The 23,565-nt window shown below is 38.8% G+C and overlaps 1 protein-coding gene across 4 annotated transcripts in view; it reads left to right on the top strand.

Annotated features, from left to right (window-relative positions):
- Positions 1 to 7,088, top strand: part of MINDY3 (MINDY lysine 48 deubiquitinase 3) — an 85,742-nt gene extending 78,654 nt beyond the window's left edge. For all 4 annotated transcript variants that reach the window (XM_019746057.2, XM_074324803.1, XM_019746059.2 and 1 more), the window contains 2 exons: positions 2,915 to 2,986; positions 6,158 to 7,088. In XM_019746057.2, coding sequence (XP_019601616.1) covers positions 2,915 to 2,986; positions 6,158 to 6,307 — 222 coding nt within the window. In that variant the 3' untranslated portion in view covers positions 6,308 to 7,088. The remainder of the gene's footprint in view (positions 1 to 2,914; positions 2,987 to 6,157) is intronic.
- Positions 7,089 to 23,565: the final 16,477 nt, after the last annotated feature.

The raw sequence follows: 23,565 nt of genomic DNA, 5'->3' as shown, positions 1-23,565 counted from the left end.
ACTTTTTAAATTTTTGGTGAATGCTTCATTAAAAATAGATTCTTTATTTCTGACATTATTAGCAAGACTTGTGGATTGTGATGTCCTATTTGGTCACACTCTCCAACTTCTAGGGTTTTTGAAAAGTTCTTTTTTGTAATCTAATACTGTTTTAGGTATCTTAATAAATGCTTAATAAATTATAGCATTTAAAACTTTTTTGCGAAAACAGTGTCAATTTTACTTTTAATTTATTTCAAGGATGCTGTCAAGACGTGTTATAGAAATACTGGTTTCTTAGTTATTAAGGAAATAAAAAGATATTTGTTTTTAATTTTAGGAAGATTTTGAAAAATGGCTGGGAAATACAAACAAAGGGAGCTAGTTACCAACTGTTTTGGCAATATATATCTTATATTTAGTTAATTCCATGATTCTGCTTACAATTATTCCAAGAACTTATTACTTCAAGAAATTTTTTAATTTTAGTAATTTTGAGGTAATTAAAGAAAATTCTAGTCCCCTTCTCTTTTACAGATGACATACTCTTCCATTGCATTATTCTGTTTGTTCTGCCAAGTTCATCTCTTCCTGCTTTCTTATTTCCTGCTATTCTTCTGAACAAACTGCATCTAAACCTGACTGAGCTCGTTACTACCCCTGTGTACTTCCTGCATTTTCTTCAACCAAAGCACATGATCCTACCCTTGGTTCCTTTTAGAGCAGTGGGTTCTCAAAGTGTGGTCTCCAAGAAACTTGTTAGAAATGCAGATTCTCAGGCCCTCCTCAGACCTAAGAAATAAGAAGCTTTGGGGGTGGGGCCCAGCAGTTGGTTTGAACAAGCCCTCTAGGGGATTCTGGTGGGGCCAGAGTTTGAGACCAACTGCTTTAGCGGAAGACCTGTCACATTCACACCCTGTAAGAGCTCAGACCTCTCTGATCATAGCCAACACCACTGATGTCCTTTCTCTGTAGTCACAGAGTGTAAAATGACTCTATCACTCATTTTGGCCCTTATTCATATATTTCTTGGTACCTAACAGACCCATATAGTGACACTCAGTAAACAATCAACTAGGAACACATTAAGTGACAAAACATCAATCAGAAGGACAGCCAGAAAAATATTTAACTTCAATAGTCTTTACAAAGGCTTAAAATGGGTGCTATGGAAGAGCATTTCTTTGCTATAAGGCGGGGGAGTGGAGGGGACTGGGAATACTCATAAGCATTTCAAGGCAATTTGTTTATAATAAGAACAGCAGAAGCAGCTACTACCATGCCTTATAAATTAGGTAATATTTTTCTCCCATTTTGGCAATGAGGAAACTGAGGAGTAGAGAATTTGAGAAACTCCTCACGGTCATACAGCTGGCAAGTGGCTGATTCAGGAGTCCAGCATAGGTCACCGAACCCTAGAGACTAAGCACTTTCCCTCTGTGTTACACTGCCTTTTGATATTTCAGTATGTGTTAATGACCGGAACTAGAGAATATAAATTGTATTCAATTATAGTAAATATTTCTGTTGTAAGTTAAAGTATATTAACTCTGAAACTCAACAGCCAGATTATCTAAGTAACTAATTGCATTCACTCATGTATATAATTAAGGAAATGACTGAATAAATTACTGATTTTTCTGTTTTTTGTGAAGTATTTTGAGTAGGATACAAAAAAAATTATGACAGTTTGGATTTTAGTTGGGAATACAAGAATGAAAAGTTTAAAAAGTTAAAAATTTAAACAATCTTTCAAAATAACTGAAGAGATGATACAAAGTAGTGTATGATTTGTTCCCAAATTAATTTTTGAGACAATTGTTATTATTAAGGTCCCAACTAGTGTGTTCAAGAGAAACTTGACAGAAAAAGCAAGGTTTGAACCAGGTCTTGAAAAGAGGGTGAGAGAAAGGCATTTGAGAGAGGAGTAAAAACAGCCATGAATGTGCAAAGAGCCAACAACAAAACGTCTTTTCATGGGAAAATGAGTAGTATGCTTGGCTAAGAGGATTCAGAAAAGTGAGTAGTTGCAGATAAGACTGAAAAGGTAGATTAGGGCCTGTGTTTTAGGATTCTTGGTTGCAAATCACAGAACCCCAGCCTGAACTGATTTAAGTGGGCGGGAAAGCTATGCATTGGAAGGAGTAGCTCCGGATTTCAAGACGCAAGTAGCAGAAGCCACCCGAGGATCCTCCGAGACTGGCGTAGTCTCTCCATCATCTGTCCTTCCTCTCTCCAAAGTAGCTACATTTTCTCAGCCTGTCTTTCTCTAGGAACCTGAAGCTACACCCACAGTTGCCAGCAGCTCTCTTCCCTTAGTTTCAATTGGAAAAAAAATCTAAGGAGGGATGGTGGCCCAGCAAAGTCACATTCCTGTCCTTGTATCAATTGGATATGGCAGGAAGACAGCCACAGGCCCTGAGGGAAATCAGTGGGGCCAGACCATTAATGGCCTTGAGTGCTAGGTTAAGAGAGTTGAACTTGATCTTTAGCTAACTGAGAACCAAGATTAAGACAGTAGGAATAACATGGTCAGTTTTTCTGGAAGTTTAGTATAATGATTTATACAATATCCTTTCTTTATTGAATGTTATTAAAATCTAAGCCCTGATTATGTGTTTTAGAAACTTGTTCTTTAAAAAAAGAAAGTTATATATGCACATAGGTAAAACTATAAAATAAAGTAAGTAGTGCAGGATATCTAAGAAAAGTCAGCACTTCCCCACTTTCCAGTCTCTTCCCCAGAAGCAACTGTTTCAGGTTTTATATTTTCTGGTAGTTAAAGCAAGAAACTTAGGTTTATGCAGCTATCAAATGATTTCCCCATCAAAGGATAAAGATTGAAGAAACTTACATTTTACTTTCGATCACTAATTATCAGTTGCCTGATATAAAGATATAATTTAAAGTTTTAATAGTACTTTCTTTATAATAGGGCTCCAGTGGTCCAGAGTCTTTCACTGTCTACCACTACAATGGACTGAAGCAATCCAATTATAATGAAAAGGTATGATAATTCATTCCCATAGTAATGTGTCTTCACCTGGGTTGGTAAAATAAATATATGAATATATTACAATGTTTGATTCCCACAAAATTGCTACCTAAGGAGATTATTCCAGGAGTCTCTTTACTATTACAGTGTATTTCAGAAGTGGTCATATTTTGGTTTAACCAGTATATGATACTCAGTGAGATCTTTGTTCGGATTTTGGAGTACCGTGTTTCCCTGAAGATAAGACCTAGCCAGACAGTCAGCTCTAATGCATCTTTTGGAGCAAAAATTAATATAAGACCCAGCCTTATTTTACTAAGACCCGGTTATAACATAACATAATATATAATATAACCAGTCTTATATTAATTTTTGCTCCAAAAGATGCATTAGAGCTTATTGTCTGGCTAGGTCTTATTTTCGGGGAAACATGGAAACAGTTGTACTTTGACAAAATAACTACATCTACATACATGGTGTCACCCTTGGCTGTGTAGCTATTACTAAATCAACATTATCATGTCATCCGGCCAAAGTTACTGCTCCATTTAAGTGAAGAAAGGGTTAATAGACTTTTGAGAAAAATATTTTGAAGGATTTAAATTAATAACCATAATAGCGAGCATTTACCTGGAATTGTATGAGGTACTGTGTTTTATCTGAAGTTTCACTCCGCCTTATGAAGTAAGTATGGCCTGTATACCCGCCTTTTACAGTAGAGGAAGCCCAGAGGTAAGCAACTTGCTAAGGTCAAAGAGCCAGGAAAGGGCAGAGCTGGGGCTGAAACTTCAGTAGTCTGCCTCAGAGCCTGCACGCTTACCCACTGTGCTTTGCTGCTGTCCCTTGAGAGTGATTCGTTGACAGAGGCACCAAGGTGATTCCACTGTACTCACCTGATTTAGTTCAAGAATTGGTCTCACTGATTCATCCTTTTTGATCAACTATCAGCTTTGTCAACACTAACGATATAGCTATTATGTTTGTATTTATTCAAGTAACAGTCACAGAAGATATAGCTAATGTTAGAAGGAATAAGGGCCTAGCATAGCCTTTTCACTTGAAATAACCATGCTGGTTTCACAAATATCTAAATTGAGAATGGCTACAGAAAATAGATCATAGTGTTCACTAAATACATAATTCTAATTAGAACAAATAAACATGAAAATAAAAGTTTCAGTCTAATAGAATATAAATTAGAGGTTTTATTAAATTAGATCTAAAGGTCTTTTCACACAGCAGTTACTGGTATAGATAGCAAAAACATATAAATTGTCAATAAGAAAACTTGGGTGCTATTTCCTAATATGTGTTACTCAGAGCTTCATCTGTGTTTTGAAATTTTACATAGCCTTGGAATAGGAGGTACTTTACAGTACTAATATCCACCTACACACGGTCGTGGTCAAATATTATGCATATTTTACAGACAAGGCATCTGAGACAGGGAGATTAGGTGACTTACCCGGGTCACACAGGAAGTCACTGGCAGAGCAGTAAGTGGAACTGAGTTCCTGATTCCCATTCCTGTCCTTGGTCTGCTTGACTACGCTACCTGTATATAGTAAATTTTGAAATCAGGCTCATGATAAGCATCTGACCTACCAACATAAAGATCAGAAACCAAAGATGAAATATTAACATGACAATAGTATGTAAAAACTATAAAGCAAAGCATGTGTGCCCTTAAGTTGCAGACGTGTAATGTTTGGAAGTTACTCAGGAGCTGAATATGGCAGACCACTACCTGAGGTACTGTTAAAACATCTGAGGGAACGGACAAAGGGAGAATGCCGGCCAGGTGGGAGGGAGCGTGACCCAGCAGCGCTCAGGCCACAGAGCCGGGTCACAGTGCTGTGCCCATGGCAGGGACTGTAGGTCCTGTCTTTACCTTCTAATTAGCGTACCCCAAGTTACAGTCTTTGTGGACGATTTTTCAGAAAAGGAAGTTTTACTTGGAGTTGAAAAGCATGAGTTTTAGTTTTTAATAGTAAATTCATTTCATCAAAACTAGAAACTAATGATTAACCAAAGATGAAAACAATGTATTTCACTTTAAAATCTTTAGAGCTTCCTCAAAAAAAAGAAGTAGATTCATGAAACCAAATCATCTGACCTAATATAACATATTCTATTCCTATATTTAATGTGTTTTTAAGGAAACTCCTATTTAAGGCTAATAAGGTTGTTTCAGTTCTTTAGTCAAATAGTTTATGGCTTTTATATTGGAAGAACATAATTACAATCATGTGTATCAGCCGTTGGGTATCTAAAACCCAGTATACATACTTCAGAAAAAGGTTGTCTAGATCTGTTCCTTTTAAATTATACGATCGGAATTTCACTTTGTATTGTATTGGACAAAAAGAAAGTAAAGACTAAATGGCTTAATGTGCACAGTGAGCCCTTATAATGAGTTAGTGTTTAGTTTAAGTAAGTTATTTCATAGATACTTTTAAAAGATTTGTATCGTAAATTGTCTTTCTGACACCCACCTGCCAGTTTATATTTGATGTGATCATTGTCACTGCATATAAAGTACCTGGTTAGTTTTACGTATCAGCCTTTCTATTTTTGTTTTAGTCCTGACAGCCTTTTTAATTTTTTCTCACTGATTTTTCTTGCAGTACACTCTTGAAGAGCATTTCCAGAGTATTTAATACAACACATAGCAAATTTCAGACATCCAAATTGCTTTCAGCTCTGGAGATTCAATGCTTAAATTGAAATAAGAAAACTAACTCCTCAGAATATAGAGCTATATTTCTATTATAGCTTTTCATTTTGTGAGGCAGCAGGACCGTCTGAGTGCCTCGGTATTAAAATGGTAGGAACTGTATAAAGTATGTAATCTCTTCTAAGTGGTATATGTCATTTGAACAATTTTTTGTTTTGTGAGAAAGAAACGGGGGATTTTTTTGCTTTTTTTTAAGTCTTGAACTTAAAATCTAAAAATCAACTGGTAACCTAGCCATTAAAATGTGTGTCACTATCTTGTTTCCAAATTTATTTTCACAATTAGTAAATAGATATCTGGCTTATAATTTCTATCATAAAATTAGATGTAAAGTTCCATATGAAACAATATCCAACACATTTTTGCTAGCCTACAAAAATTTTTGTAGCCCTCAAAAATGTGCTAAGAATATTGATTGACCTTAGTGGATTTATTTTGTTCAACAGGTAATGTATGTGGAAGGGACTGCTGTTATTATGGGTTTTGAAGATCCCATGCTACAAACAGATGACACCCCTATTAAACGCTGTCTCCAAACCAAATGGCCATACATCGAATTACTCTGGACCACAGATCGCTCTCCTTCACTAAACTGATTTGCATAAGTATTTATAAGGAAGATTGTAATAGCAGATATTGAAAGAGGGATTCAAGAGGCGATTGGCTATACACTGGTATCACTGCTTAATTGTAAATAACATAACACATTTTCAGTGTTTAAGATACGATATGTTTAAATTATTTATGTTAAAGGTTACCCTATTTTAACTGTGTGAAATTTACTAGAAAAATTAAGCTTCAAAGTTCACCATTTACTGCAGTCAGATAATTGGTCAATTATAAACATCATCGTACTATAGCATTTGTATACTGAGTATCAAAGTTACTATTTATAAACTTCTACTTTGGGGTTTTATTTCATTCAGGCATATTTTATTTTTTAAATGATTCTGGCTTGCAGTATATCAGCCTCCACATTGAAATGCAGAAGATTTCATTTTTATTTTTCTAAAATCTGTTTTCCATTAGAAATATCGATAAATAACACATTATCAACTTGGATCTTTTGACAATTGGCTTAGCTCAGGCATGTTTATAAAATGAAACTATAAAGGAACATTAGCATTTATTCAGCAATAGAGGATGTGTTTAAAAAAAAATGATAGGAAAGAGTATGTTTGATAGTTTTCACATTTAACTTTCACTGTGTTGCCAAATATTCTTCTAAATTTGTCCCAACAGCCCTGTAAGCCAGCTTTCTTGTAAATTTATAAATATGATAAATGCATGAAAACATCTGTTATTACATTAGTATATTGCATTATTTATTACAATCCTAGTGGATGGCCTAAATAAATACTTTTTTTCTTTAATGTACCCATGCATTTATTTTTTTTTTTTAACAATGGAGGCTCAGAATAAATACATTCTTTTAAACATCTCTGCCCAGCACAACACAGGAAAAATGCCTAATGGATTCGTACACCACTTTGAAAAGGAGACTAAACCTTACGCTTACCTACGAGCTCTGTAACTCAGGCGCCAGAAGCACTAAAACCTGGGTGGCAGCTGTGTGGACCAGTGGACAAAGACACAGAAGCCCCATCCTGATTATTTCAGGGAGAGATTTACTTTCTTCTGAGAGGTCTGTGGCCCAGCAATTTGAAATGGGAATAACCAGAGACACTGCTTCACTTTTAAGGCAGGCAATTGTTGAGTGCCTCTTGGGAATTTCACAACTGCACTTCCTTCAGCAGTATAATTGAGTATGTATTTCCTCTGTGAATCTGTTTGGATATTGTTTTATTTTTATAGACACATTATAATAAGTAGATTTTAGCATAGGGAATAGTGCACAACATTTTATGTATAACTTGGTAAAATTTTATATTCAGGAGTGTGAATTCTAGCTACAATTGCAGCTATAAAATGTCCATTTTTGGGTTAGTCTACTTTTAAATGTATATGAGATGCACATACATTGAGCTAGAATTAATTTTCTTAATTCTCTAACTTGAGTCCCAAATTCCATTAGGATTATGAAAAAGCATAGATTTTTTTTCTCATAAACATTCAGCCTATGTTTAAACCTACAAACAAGTATTTTTTCTTACTATTGTTATATAACAAACCATCCCAAGACTTCATGGCATAAAACAATCATTTTACAAATTCTGTGGCTGAGGAGTTTGAACAGAGCACAGTGGGGATGGCTTGTCAGTTTCTCATTCTGGAGGCTCAGCTGGGAGACTGTGGAGGTGTCTTTACTCACATGAGTGGCATGACTGGGACCTTAGCTTGACCTGACAGATGTAGAACGCCACACCAAACAGCAGATACCTTTTCTTTTTACGTACATGTGGTACCTTACCAAGATAGACTATATACTGGGCCATAAAGCAAGTCTAGAAAATCCCCAAAAGATTAGAGTTAAACAGCACACTTCTGAATAGCCCAAGAGTTGAAAAAATTTGAAATGGGAATTAGAACATACTTTTCACCGAATGATAATGAAAAAAGGACATAGCAAAAATGGTGGGATGTAACTAAAACGATGCTTGGAGGGAAATGTATAGATTTCAATAAATATATTAGAAAAGTAGGTTTAGAAATTGGAAAGCTAAGCTTCATCTCAAAATCAAGTGACCCAAAGTTAATAAAAGGAAGTAAATAATAAGATAAAAGAGAACTATTCACAAATAAAAACGAATTTGGACTCTTACATCATGCCATATGCAAAAATTAACTTGAAATTGATCAATCAGAAATCGAATTGTCAGAGCTAAAACTATAAAGTTCCTAGAAGAAACATAGAAATAAATCTTCACTACCATGGGTTAGGCAATGGTTTTTTAGAATTCCAAAAACACAACAAAGATACATTGGACAGCATACTTAAAACCATAGCGTTTCAAAGGACACCATCAAGAAAGGGAGATGACAACCAATAGAATGGGAGAAAAACATTTGAAAAGCATCTGGAATAGATGAGGAACTCATAACTCAAATATAGAAATACACTTTTAAATGGGCAAATGATTCAAAGAGATATAGCTCCCAAAATGAATACAAATGGCCAATAAACATAAAAATGGTCAACATAATTAGTCATGATGGAAATGAAAATCAAAACCACAAGATACCATTTCACACTCACTAGGATGCCCAAATAAGAGAGACAATAAGTGTTGACAAAGATGTGGTGAACTTGAGACCTTCACATTGTTGGTAAGGATGTAATATGAAGTCACTTTAGAAAAACAGTTGTACAGTTCCTCAAAATGTTAAGAACAGCATACAATCCAGTAATTCCAATCCTAGTTATATACCCAATAGAAATGATGGAAACATATTCACACAAAAACTCTGGTAAATATTCATAATGTTATTGTGGATATTATGGTGTTATACATACTAGCCAAAAATAGAAACAACCTCCGTGTCCATCAACTGATGGATTGATAAATGTCGTATATACATAGAATGAAATATTATTTGACAATAAAAAAGAGTGGGTTACTGATACGTGCTACAACATGGATGAACCTTGAAAACATTGTACTAAGCCACACATACACACACACACACACACACACACACACACACACACACACATATTATATGATTCCATTATAGTGGAATGTCCAGAATTGGCAAACCATAGACGGGATTGATTAGCAGTCACCAGGAGCTGGGGTGGGGATAGAGTTGAAGAACAGGAGTGGGGAATGGCTGCTAATATGTATGGAGTTTCTTCTAGGGGACATAAAAATGTTCTAGAATAGATAGTGGTTATGGTTGCACAATTCTGAATATACAAAAGAAACTACTGAACCGTGAGGATAAAAAAGATAAAAGCAGAAATCAATGAAATAGAAAGCAGATATATAATTGGACAAAAAGCAAAGCCAGAAGTTCTCAAAAAAAATAAATAACCTAATAAGATTAATAATGATATATTCAAACTGCTGAAATTAAAAGCCATAAGAATCCTGTATCTGTCAAAAAGACTTTCCCTCATAAGTTATATAAATATCTAACCACTATGCTGTACACCTGCAACATATAATATTGAATGTCAAATATAATTTAAAGGGGCAGCTGGTTGGCTCAGTGATTAGAGCACAGTGCTCATAACACCAAGGTTGCCAGTTCGATTCCCACATGGACCAGTGAGCTGCACCATCTACAACTAGATTGAAAACAATGACATGACATGGAGTTGATGAGTCCTGAAAAAAAAAAAAAAAAAAAAAAAAAAAATTTCCCCAATATTCCCCAATAAAAATAAATTTTTAAAAAAGTGTAATTTAAATTTTTATTTAATTTTTTAATGAAATACAAGCAAAAACTAATAGACCTGCCTTATAAGAAATGCTAAAGGAAGTTCTTTAAGTGGAAGAGGATGCTAATTAACATCATAAATACATAAGAAGGTGGCAAAAAAAATCACATAATGATAAATATAGAGTCAAAGTTGGATTCTGTAATATGGTAATGGTGCTGTGTAATTACAACTCTAGTTTAAAATTTTAAAAAACAATAAAGACTGTAACTACAATAATCTTATTGGATGCACAATATAAAAAATACATAAACTGTAACATCAAAAACCTAAAATGTGGAGGGGAAGGTAAGTAAGAGTATAAAGTTTAGGATTGCTATTTATATCAAAGTTTAGTTATTAGTTTAAAATAGGGATTTATAATTTTAAGATATTTTATGTAAGCCTCATAATAACCACAAAAGAAAAATCTGTAGTAATTATACCAAAGAACATTATAAAGGAGTCAAAGCATACCAATACCAAAAGATATCAAAACAAAAATAAACACAAAACAACCGAGCAGGATGAAAAACAGTGGTGGATCTACAAAACAGCCAGAAAACAATTTTTAAAAAGGCAATAGTAAGTCCTCATTACCAATAATTACTTTCAATGTAAATGGATTAAATTCTCCAATAAAAAGGCATAGAATGGCTGAATGGATTAAAAAACAATATTCAACAATATGCTGTTCACAAGAGACTCACTTTAGCCTTAAATACATACATAGGCTGAGAATGAAGGTATGGAAAACTATAGTTTCAGGACTAAAAGTCAAGATGTGCTCGCCTCCTGTCATGACCACATCAAAATTACAACAAAACTATAGAACAGCCATCATGGAGAACCACCTGAAGTCTAGCTGAACAAAGCCCTATAACTAAGGATATAAAGAAGCCACAATGAGACTGGTAGGAGTGGCAGAGACATGGAATGGGCAGGCCCCACACCTACACTGTGGCAATTAAGAATATTTGGGCTGCAGAGGTCCTACCTGAGGAGCGAGGGGTCCCAGCCCAGGGCCTCACTTCCAGGAAGAGAAGTACCCATAACATCTGGCTGTGAAAACCAGCAGGGATTGCTTCTGAATGAAAGAAGGGCTGCTGGAAACCTAGATGCTGCCAGTCTTAAATGGCCTGCACACAGACTTGCTCACTCACAAACTCACTCTGTAGGCTCCAGGGCAGAGGAAGCAGTTCAAAAAGTGCCAGGGACATATGAGGAGGAAATAAATTGACTGGTTTCAGTGAGAGGGCTGGAGGGGCACAGGTAGAGACAAATCTCCAGGGACAGAAGTGAAGGCAGGCACCATTGTTCCTTTGTAGAACCCTCCCCACAACCAGCCCACCTGGCACAGGTCCCAATTCTGAGCTCTCCATTAAAGAGAGGTTGGGTAAAGCCATTAGAACCTCTCTGGTGATTCCCTGAGACCCTGCCCCACCCACCTCATGCACTGTGCGGAGCGACTTCCAACATCTACTCCATACAAACAGACTGCCTCAGCTTGCATTATGGACTTTCCTAAAATCTCTCACAGGTCCACAAACCCCAAACAAGCAGCAGCTGGCCTCAGTGTGCCCTGTACCTCTTGCTAAGATACCCCAAGCCTACACAAGCAGCAACCCCTCTCAACTTGCATTGTAAGTCCCATCAAGTAGCCCCAAGCCTGGCATTAACAATAGCCAGGCTTGGCTTGGAATGTAGCCTCAACTGTACAGTCACAAACCCAGCACAAGTGGCAACTGACCTCAGCTTATATTGTGTCTACCAAAGTGTCCAAAGCCCAACATTAGTGGCAGTGGGCCTTGGTTCACAATATGGCCTCTCCCAAGTGCTTCCAAGCCCAGAACAAGTGGAAACCAACCTCAGATCACTTTGTAGCTCCTACCAGATAGCTCCAAGGTAGGCACAAGTGGTGGCTGACCTTCACTTGCACTGGAGCCCCTTCTAAGAGGCTCCAAAAACAACACACTTGGTGGCCAGCTTCAAACCACAGCAGAGAAAACATACAACCAGCTCCCCAAATGACAGACCCAAAGGACAAATTTGGCAGTCACAAGAAGGTCACTAAAGTAACTTCTGCTCTGTGGGGTCATCCCTTGCACAGCCGCTCATCTGCTGTAGTCACAGCTAGCTGTCTTGGCCAGTCAGCTTGAGGATCTAGCCCACCCACTTACATGCCAAGAGTCAAGGCTCAACTACAACAGGAGGGCACTCACAACCCACACAAAGGACACCCCTGGAGAACATACATCAGGTGACCAGGGTGAGACTATGCCACTGGAACCTACAGGTTACCTACTATATAAGGCCAGTCTGTCAAGACCAGGAGATGTAGCAGATCTACAAAGTCTGACAATTAAGATCGTGAACTTGTTGCAACAATGTTGCTAACCTTTTTTGATGTTAGAGGGATTATTCATTATGAATTTGTACCAACTGGACAAACAGTTAACCAAGTTTACTATTTGGAAGTGCTGAAAGGCTGCATGAAAAAGTTAGATGACCTGAACTTTCGCCAACAATTCATGGCTCTTGCATCACGACAACTCACCAACTCACACGGCACTGTCTGTGAGGGAGTTTTTAGCCAGTAAACAAATAATTGTATTGGAACACCCTCCCTACTCATTTGATCTGGCCCACAATGACTTCTTTCTTTCCCCAAAGAGAAAAGAAATATTGAAAAAAAGACATTTTAATGACATTCAAGAAATCAAGGGTAATACGATGACAGCTCTGATGGCCATTCCAGAAAAAGAGTTCCAAAATTGCTTTGAAGGGTAGACTAGGCACTGGCGTCGGTGCATAGCTTCTCAAGGGGAGTACTTCAAAAGTGACAGTAGTGATACTCAGCAATAAGGTATGTAGAACTTTTTCTAAGATGAATTCGCAAACTTAATTGTCAGGTCTCGTATATTTGTATCATTATGGTGTACCCCTAAAACTAAAACAGTGCTATACATCAATTATATCTCAATAAAAATGGTCATTAAGGATAGGGATGTATAGATGATTATAGGTTACCGAAGCAAAAGAGGCAGATAAAGCCTAATGAAACCAATGTATTACTCTTCTTTCAAAATCAAACATTAGTTGTTGAATAAATAGCACAGAATACCACTGATCTTTTCAGCTTACCCAAGTCCCTTCCAGGAAGACGAACCATAAAGCAGAAAGAGTGCTTGACTGGCTTTATTCCCGGAATCTATCACTTATTTTACTTAGTTAACTTATTCAGCAAGCGTTTATTGACAATCTGCCACGTACCAGGCAATTCTAGATCCTCTGATAAAAAATGAAAATAATTATACCTCTATTACCAGGTTCTTATGCGAGTTACATGAGATAAACTCTGACTGTTCTTGACTCTCATTTATATTTAATAATAGTTGATGGAAAACATTTTCTCTTCCTTAATTCTTCAGAATAAAAGATTCTTGACTATGATCAGTAAAAAAAGGAGGGCAATTAGAAAAGAAGTAGTCACACGGTAACTAAGGTTCAGTGTGTCAAGTATTACTTTCTCAAAGTCTCCATGATAATGATAGATACAGTGTTTACAGTGTCTCTGAATCAGTCACTGGGCTTAAGCCCTTTCAGCAACACTGGTACAGTTTCCTCATAGCACAGGTTCAATATCTGAAGTTTAGAGAGAAAGTTACTGCCTGTAATCACAAACCACAACATGGCGGGACTGGGGGACAGATTAGCCTGACCGTTTCCGGTACCAGCCCCTGAACAGCGGTGAACCCAGTGGCCCTAAGCCTACAGAACAGTGCATGTCACTCACACCTTCAAAGATAGGACGACTTTGCCCAGCTCAGTACTCTGAGGTACAAAGTGGCCTGGTGTCACCTCTGAATATTTGCTCCCAGTATGGATTTGGGCAATTTTCTTAAAAGTTATAGGCAGTAACTTTATCTCTAAACATGTGTATTTTATACAGTGGGGTTGAAAAGAGACACACCTTCATTCACAAGATCTTAGTGAGCACTGCTATACGTACAAAATAAGATTAAATATAAAGCATTCCACACAGACTAAATGATCAATGAATGTTTGTTCTTATCTGCCCACCTCTTCCTCATGAAGATGACGGAATATGGAAATCACAGACCTGCCATGTGTACCTGGGAGACAACTGCACCACACTGCAAATTTATACCAGCCCAGAGTTTGTAAAAATAAGGATCAATTCAATTGAAGAAAAATATGTATTACTCACTGTCACACATTTTATCCTATTAGGGTATGTAACTTACAACAATTTCCTAAGCATGAAAGAAATTCATGGAGGTATTTTGATCTGAATTTAAGACCGAGAGTACAAATACGTTTTACATATTAAATCAATTGACTAATTCTAAACAATTGTTTTGAGTGAAAAAGCAAATGCAAACAATTTCCAACTATCTTATAGATCTAAATTAAAACATTTTGTCTATGCACACACATATGATTATGTTACAATTTAATAAGGGAAATCAGCCATGTCAAAATCACATTGCTCTGAACAAACAAGCAAGCAAAAAAACGGTCTTCCTTTTTATTTACTACATTTACTATGTAGTTTTATTTACTGTCACAATTCTTCTCTATTCATTTTTCACATTCCAAGAAAATCAGTACTGTCTTTCCCCATGTGGCAGAGTTCCCAAATCCTAATTGAAATACACAGTATTTCCTTGCAAAAGGAAGGAGCTGAAAGTTAACACAGTGGACGTTTCTGGGGGCTCAGTGGACCCCTGACATGGGTCCTAGCGTTCGCTACCTTTCTTGAATAACCTGCTTGGTTTCAATCTTTTTCTCTTCCCCTTAAAAATGGGTTATTGTGAGAATCCTCAATATTCTGCACGAATTTTCTGCTTCAAAGTCAGTCCTCTATAAGGGGTGGGGATTATAATCATTATTCTCAGCTAAGTCACTTGCCAACCAATGACGCTGTATCCTGACCAGTCAAAACTACTACCTTTCTAAAGGAGATGGTGCACGACTCTGCTGAGAAAAGACAGAAAGATATAACTACATTTAAAATCTTCAAGCTTCCAAACAATCCCCCTTTTTATGGAATGGGTGACTGTTTTTAGCAGATTCCCAGAAGAAGGTTTGTGACTCGCTTACAACGTTAAAAATCACTGCAATGAGTTTTAAGCTTTTCAAAGGCAGCAGCCAGGTCTTAATCACTTATGGAGTTCGAACCGTTTACAGAAAAATATGGGGCTTAAGACTGGTGTGTTGAACTGTTATTCGATATAATACCTATTTGTAATCCATTATAATCTTCACCCATTTGAGTAGGAATTTCATGAACTGATTTTTCTCTTAAACTGCTGGGTTTTTAAGTTTTCCTCCAGTTGTCCTCAGTAAATGTAATATCAACTACGATAAGAGATGGATATGGAATAAAATAACATATTACGATTCAACTGACTAGAGCTCCCATACGTCAAAACAATGAGGATACTGGGTGACCCAAATGAATCTTGACTGGTGAAATTCGAAGAAGCGTTGGTTACAAGATTAGATTAAAAAACCTTAGGCATTAAAAAAAAAAAAAAAAAGAATGTTAACTATAATATATATATAAAAAAAAAAAAAAAAGCCTTAGGCATTGAGATAGAAAACACTGCTTTAGGTATGAAGGATTCTGTCTTTCTCCCAATACGGAGCCAAACCTTGAGGGGATGCTAGCTTTGGTTTCGCTGCATAGGAGTTTTATCATTTTGAAGCAGGAGGAGGTGGGGCCTGGGGTAGATTCCTGCACTGAGGATTGAGGTCTTGTGCCTAGGTGTCTAGGAGGAAAGCTGTGGGAAATTGGTGAGGGTTGGGAGAAAGGGAGGTAAGAGAAGGTCAGATGCAAACACCTGGTTTAGTATTTTCAAGAGGAAAAGGTGTCATAACCAGGACATGGAGATCTGGCAGCCAGAACCAGATGTTCCCAAAGGGCTGGAACTCAGTATAGGGACACTCTCAAACAGCAGACAGGAGGGGCTGTCCAGAAACACAGGTAGAGGGTCCTTGGTAGGTTTCATGTCACATCCTCACTATACAGATGAGAAAGTAAAGCCCAGAGGTTAAGGTCCAAGGTCACACACTGTTAAAGTGGCAGAGCAGGGACCCAAAGACAAGTCTTTGAGCAGGACCTACCTGGCCCCGTGTTTAAGGTAAGGCTAGACTGGCAAGTCCATGGTCTCTAGGGACAAGGAGCCAAGGTCACTATTCCCCCTCCTCCTGCAAGCACTTCCTGGCCACCTGGACGTCACATCATCCAATGCTGGTGCTTCTACTTCATTTCTGCTGCACTGGTTCGCCAGCCACTTCCCCTCCCTGTTTCTTTGTGTAAGAAAGTGAGCGGGGACAGAGGAATTTCTCTCGGGTTGCCAATCTTTGTAGGAGCGTAATATTCAGAGAGCATTCCCTTCTCACGCCAGTTTGAGAGGGTAGAGGGTCTCGCCTCCCTGAAAACAAATAAGAGTCATCAAGAGAACACGTTTGGAGTCTGTGGGCACTTGCAAGAATGAGGGACCCTCCTCAGACAGCAGATATGGGCTAAGTCAAGACGCCGTCCTGAATGAGAAGGAAGAGAACTGCAGAAGGTGTGACAGGGAGCAGCCTGCATTTCTACTTGTTGGGGGCGCCAAGGGATGTGGCTGTGCGTGCGTCAGCTCCAGGTGGCCCAGCTAGGAGGGCTGCCCACCAGTACCTGGTATTTCCCACATCAGGAAACTGGGAAGAAAGGAGCCCCTGGGCACATTCTGAAGAACTCATCCATGTACATACATCCTATGAGAACAGCACTTGGGGACCCACTAAACGAAGAGGATCGATGGCGGGTTAGTGTCAGCCAGGAAACAAGTGACAGCCAGTCAGGGAAGGACTGTAAGACTTTCCAGTTACATCCTTTTCCCTCCCCTCTATCCTTGCCCGGCACATTGGAGCATCATTCCAAGCACTTTCCTCACCCCCAATCCAAGTCGTCAGAATCCTAGTTCCTCACTCCTTTGCTCCATGGAGTGAGGACAAAGGTATTAATCGAATGGAGGGAGCTGAAACTGACGATGCGTTTGAAATGGAAGCTTCACACTAGATTGATTTAATAACTATAAGTGAGCTGAAAGTTAAGGCACCTTAAAGTCAGTCTTGGTTCCCTCTCTTTCTCTCTATCCCACAATCAAACCATCAAAGGAGCCCATCAGTGCTAGCTTCAGAACATATCCCCAAGCCAACCACTTCTCACCACCACACTGCTTCCATTCTGGTAGAAGCCACCATTCTCTGATACAAGCCTGCACGACTGCAAGAACCCTCCCACATGTGTCCTGCCTCCCAACCTTGCACTACTACAGCCTTCTTTGAACACAGCAGACAGAATGACCCTATTGAAATGCAATTCAGATCATGTCAGTCTCCTGCTCAAAACCTTCCAATGGTTGCCCATCTCATTCAGAATCAAAACTGAAGTCTTTACACTGGCGAATATTGTCATATATATATGATCTGTACCCACCCTCCCCCATTTTCCCTCTAATTTTATTTCTTATGACTACCCCATAAAGACACTTCTATTTTCCAGCCACAACCGGCCAACCTCTTCACTGTTTTTTCAAATCACTAGGCATGTTCCTGTCTCAGGGCCTTTGCACTTGCTTTCCCTTTTCCTGAAACTCTCTTTACCCAGATATCCCAAGTCTCATCCCCTATTCCCTTCAGGTCTTTGCTCAAATGTCACCTTCTAAATAAGTCCCAACCCTGGAAATGCCATTTAAAATTTAACTACTCCTCTAAGTCACCAGCACACCCCCTCCTTTCTTTCTTTTTCAAGAGTATATTACTGTTACCTGTCACTCCCCCTTTTTTTTTTTTTTTTTTTTTTTTTGCTTTTCTGATCAGTCAGGATTGTTCATGCCACTTGCTTTGGCCAATAACATGTGAGAGGAGTGATGTATGCTACATCTGACAGCAGCTGTCAGAGTCATTACACGGCTTCACCATCTCTCCCCTCTGTCAGGAGGCCAGCGTGCCCTAGGGAACGATCTCTCCTTGACCTTGAAGGAGACATGGAGCACAGCAGGAGCCAACCTACAAAGGTCCTATAATGTAAACTTTGTCATTGCTTTTTTAGGTTGTTACCACCATACAACTCAGCTACCTAATACATTTATTTATTTCGTTTGTTATCTATATTTTCCACTCAAATATAGGCTCAATGAGAGCAGGAATTCTGGCTTGTTTTGTCACCACTGTATCACGAGTGATGAATACACCGTGGGAACTCAGTAAGCATTTGCTGAATGACTTAAGCTAGCCAAGAATTTGTCAAAGGATGGGAAAGGGAGACTTAACGAATTATGGTTTAAGCCAGTGACTGGGGGAAAAAAATAAAACCTTTTGATATGTACAACCACAGCATTTTGATCACTGGTTTTAATAAACCAGTGATATGTATGCTTGGTACATAGCAAATGCTGCGTAAAGGTCTGCTACCAAGCCTATTATTGCTATTTGTATGTCAAGGAGAATACATAACCAAAATTAGAGTATAAATGCCAAAGGTATTTCAACAAGGGAAAACTTTGTTTCAGGGCCAGGCACTGGGATGGCGGGAAATTCCAAATTGCTCTGCTCTTGTGACTGAGCGTTGGTGCCAGCTGATGACTGGGAGTTCAGCTGGGGTCGTATTCAGAGTCCTCTGTTCTTTCCCACGTGGACCTCTCCACATAACTGCTCAGGCTTCTGCACAGCACAGAAGCTCGATTCTAAAAGGTAGTGTTCCACGGAACAAGTTCCAAAGTGTAAGTGCCAAGCACGCTGCCACTCGTGTTTTGTTTGCTGATGTTCCATTGGCCAAGGTTAGGCAAGTGGCTAAGCTCAGAGGCAATGATGGAGGCCACTCCACCAGGACGTCAGCATCATGGAGTAAGGGTCCCCTGGGTACCTGAAGAAAGAGCCTGTCACAGCCACCTTGGGACCTGCCTGGACTAAATATAGATTGAACATCCAGCATCGCAAATGTATCTCTTTATCCAAGTGTGAACGAATTTGGGAGATTGCGTCACACAAAGCAACTTTGCAAGAGCCTGATTTATAAATGATCGTGTGACCTACTTTATTTTTCACGGGAAGTCTGCCTGTATGAAAACTTGGTACCACACACGTGCGGGCAGTAGGTCCTCATAGAGGCGAGGATCAACAGGAGACCCAATGGCAGGTCACTTGGAGAGCCAAGAAGCAGTAAAAAGGAAACTCTGTCCTGTCCAAAGAAACGCTCACAGGAAGCTAACAACACCTCATGTGTTGTCATTCTCCACGGCGAAGAATAGTTCATCTTAGTCACTTAAACTGGTCATTGGAGTCACGAGCCTCGTGGACAATGCTAGGCAGAGAAGCCGGACCCCAGTCCCTAAAATTCTTCTTAAGGACTTACTATGGACCTATGCAATTATTACTTCAAAATTAAATATCACCAGGCTTCCAAGGACACATCTTCTACTAGTTTACATTTAAACGGGTGGTTTCTGATGAAACATTTAAACATTAAACTTCTACTAGGTTACATTTAAACGGGTGGTTACATTTAAATGGGTGGTTTCTGATGAAACTCAAGGATACAGGTTTCAACAACAAAATACAGACATGCTACCTCACAGTCGACGCGTTAGTCTAATAGTTAACCGCATTCACTTCTTGATGCTTCTCTTAGTACCGATTGTACAGAGTGATAGTTCTATATTTGCTTCCAGTTCCTAAAAGGAATGTTCCTTACTGGGACATAAAATTTGAAAACAAGTGTTTAGAAACAGCAAGTCATGCCAAAGGGAACATTCTTATTTAGAAACTGGCAAGATGAAGGCAAGTCACAGAACCATTCACAGAGACAAATGACAGAGTTAGGGAGGCAACCAGAGTTAAGGAGAGAACCAAGGATTCTCTCTCTGCATAAAGAGAGAATCTAGGTCTCAGATGACTGTCTATTAGCAATGCCCAATACAGGGTATGGTTTTTGTTTTGTCTAATCTCAGTTCTGAAAACTGAGAGGAAATTCCAAAGGCCTCAGTGTTCCAGGAGGATGAGGGTTCAGAAAAGGCCAATTTATTTTTAAAAAGGAACTCTTGGCAACTGTTGAAAATGAATCAGTTAAAACAACAATGAGATACCACTACACACCTACTAGAATGGCCAAAAGCCCAAACCCTGACAACACCAAATGCTGACAAGGATGTAGAGCCACAGGAACTCTCACTCACTGTTGGTGCGAAATGCAAATGGTGCCGCCACTTTAGAAAACAGTTTGGCAGTTTCTTACAAAACTAAACACATTCCTGCCATACAATCCAGCAACCTCACTCATTGGCATTAACCCAAAGGAGTTGAAAAGTTATACCCACACAAAAACTTGCACACAGATATTCGCAACAGTCTTATTCATAACTGCGAATACTTGGAAGCACCTCAGCTGTCCCTCAGCAGGTGAATGGATAAATAAACTGATCCATCCAGACAATGGAGTATTACGCAGTAATAAAAAAAAAGAGCTGTCAAGCCACAAAAAGACATGGAGGAAACTTAAATGTACATTACTAAGAAGCTAATCTGAAAAGGCTAAATATAGTAGGATCCCAACTATGTGACATTCTGGATCAGGCAAAACTATGGAGACAATAAAAAGATGAGTGGTTGCCAGGGGATGGGGGGAGAGAGGGATGAACAGGCAGAGCACAGAGGGGTTTTAGGGCCAATGAAGCTGCTCTGTATGACGCTATCACGACAGGTACATGTCATACATTTATTTGTCAAGACCTATAGCATGTACAATACCAAGAGTGAACCTTAATGTAACCTATGGGCTTTCAGTGGTTATGGTGTGTCAATGTAGGTTCATCAGTTGTAACAATGTACCGTCTGGTGATAATGGGGAAGGTTGTGCATGGGGGAGGGGACATCAGAAGGTATATGGGAAATCTCTGTACTTTCTGCTCAATCTTCCTGTTAACCTAAAATGACTCTTTTTAGTTTATTAATTTTAAAAAATGAAATCATTCGAGTGGAGTGGCCTGAAGTAAAAGAAAGGGGACCCAGAACCACGGCCAGAGCAGTGACATAAGCATAGTGGGAGCTATTTGCCAGCTAAACTCCATGCTTCCAGTTGCCCAGGCCAAAAACCACACTGCTGTCATCGTTACTCTCCTCCTCCCACGTCTCTCATCCGATCCATAAGCACATACTGTTGGTTGTACCTTCACAACACTGGGAGGTGCCAGAAAATGTACACACATTTTAAGAGATGTTATCTATGTGTTACTTTTCAAAGTTGAATTACGTAGCAATGTGTATGTAGTACGACGTTCACTCAAAAGATGGTGTTAATCAAATGAATGCTAGCGTCATTCATTGTATTACAATTTTAATACAGTTTTTTCCTTCCTTAAAATATATATATATATAGCACCCTCTGTATGTCCAGAAGCTAATCACTTCTCCCCATCTTCGTGATCTTCTTTCTAGATTATTGCAACAGCCTCCTAATTAGACTTCTGCATCCCCCGCCTTGACTCCTTAAGCTCTGTTCTCAATACAGGAGCTGAGGGATCCTAGTAAAACCGGAGACAAGAGTCAGGCCTCCACTCAAAATCCCCCAAAGACTTCGCAACTCACTCCAAGTGAAACCAACATCCTTACCCAGCATAAAAGACCCCATGTTATGTACCCTCTCTCATCCCCTCCCTATCAGTCTCACCTCACCTTCTAGCCTTCTTCCCCTGAACTCCATCCATCTGGAGCCTCCCTGTGCTCCAGAATTCATTACGTAAAAGAAGGCTTTACCTGTGCACTTCTTGCAAGGCTTTTCCCCAATGCTCCCTCCCTCATTTCCTCCGGATGTCTACACAACGTTATCTCATTGGTGAGCCCTCCCTGCCCACTCTGAAAAAAAAATAGAACCCCTCACCAACCACTGTCCAGGAACCATGCTTTCTCCCTTACCCTATGTTCTTTTTCTCCATAGCACCTTTTACTATCTGGTATACTATGTCTTTATTGGTTTATTATTTTACTGTTTGTCTTTCCTTTCTAGAATGTAAGGCTCATAAGGGTAGAAACTTTTATCTGCTCCTGCTTTGTCCACTGAATGCCTGGCACACCTCAGGAATTTGAAGATTTGTTGGATGAACTAATGAATTAGCCAATAGCAGAAATTTCTAGAATTTTAAAGGTGCAGGTTAAAAAGAAATGGAAAAGTGAGAGAAACTGACGCTGTTGGAATGTCCCTGTCTTGGTCTGTTTGCCCTCCTAGAACAAAGTACCATAGACTGTGTGGCTTATAAACAACAGAAATCTACCTCTCACAGTTCTGGAGGCCGGGAAGTCCAAGATGAAGAGGCTGGTAGATTCAGAGAGTCCACTTCCTGGCTCATAGACAGCCTTTTTTCTCCCATGGTGGAAGGGGCAGGAGAGCTCTCTGGAGGGCTCAGAACTTAATCACCTCCCAAATACCATTACTTTGGGGATTACACTTCAACATATGAATTTCAGGGGCACACAAACAATCAGTCTATAGCAGTCTCCTAGTAGAGTTTTGCTACATAATTTTAGAACACATTGCACTATTCTATTGATTATGGGAGTTTTGCCCCTTTAATTAGTCTCCACTGACTGACCAACCTGATTTGGTTTATATCTTTCACTTATATTTGTCTTTTCAAGCTCATATGCTTAATGCAGTCTTTACGAACTAAGTTCTTCGGATGCATGGAGTTGATTATAAACTCCAACAAGGTCTGAATAGTAGAAGGTCTTTGTCTTTCAGTTTGCTATTTTTGGACGCCTTTGCTTGAACACTGCAGCACTGCAACTGAAGAGAAAAACAAACGAGTCGACACACTCTCAAGGACATGACCACAAAACAATTGTCATGTTTTTATTAAAACCTGATAAGGTTTTCAAACTACATTTATCATTAGTTTATAGCCAAGCAAATTACAAATAGGTCAAGCATGTTTTTGGTAATATGTCAGTTTGCTGCCGCTGAGAAATTACAGCAAAATGAAAAATCACTTGTCTTTTTTCTCAGTGCTTTAAACAACTGTAAAATAGCTTAAATTACACTTACTGAGCAAACAGATAAAACCATCTTAAGGCATTTGATGGTACCACCCAGCAAGGAAAACCATTTATTGCTGAAATTGCTTAGTGCCACTGATATTTTCATTTTTATCTTTAATTATTTAAATATTATAGTCAAGGATAAAAAGGAAAACTTAGACTACCCCACTGAGCCACTTGAGAATGGACCAAAATTCCACATTTTGTGAACCCCTTAGATTTGCAGCTATTTCTTTTCTACAGTTTTGTTATTGCTGTCCTGCCTCCATCATCCCTTCAAACTTCCTTGTTTAGCCTGAAAATGCATGGAACCAACTAGTAAAAGAGTATCTCAGTACTCAGCATGAGAAAACACTAAAAGTTCAGACCCTGTGTTGTGCTATGTAGCAATAAAACAGACATGAGGTTAAAAGTTGTCTGCCACTG

This window comes from Rhinolophus sinicus, linkage group LG02 (genome assembly GCF_036562045.2).
Source record: "Rhinolophus sinicus isolate RSC01 linkage group LG02, ASM3656204v1, whole genome shotgun sequence".
In the NCBI taxonomy this organism is placed as follows: Eukaryota; Metazoa; Chordata; class Mammalia; order Chiroptera; family Rhinolophidae; genus Rhinolophus; species Rhinolophus sinicus.
Note: the sequence above shows the minus strand (reverse complement) of the source record. Positions and strands in the feature narration are given on the sequence as shown.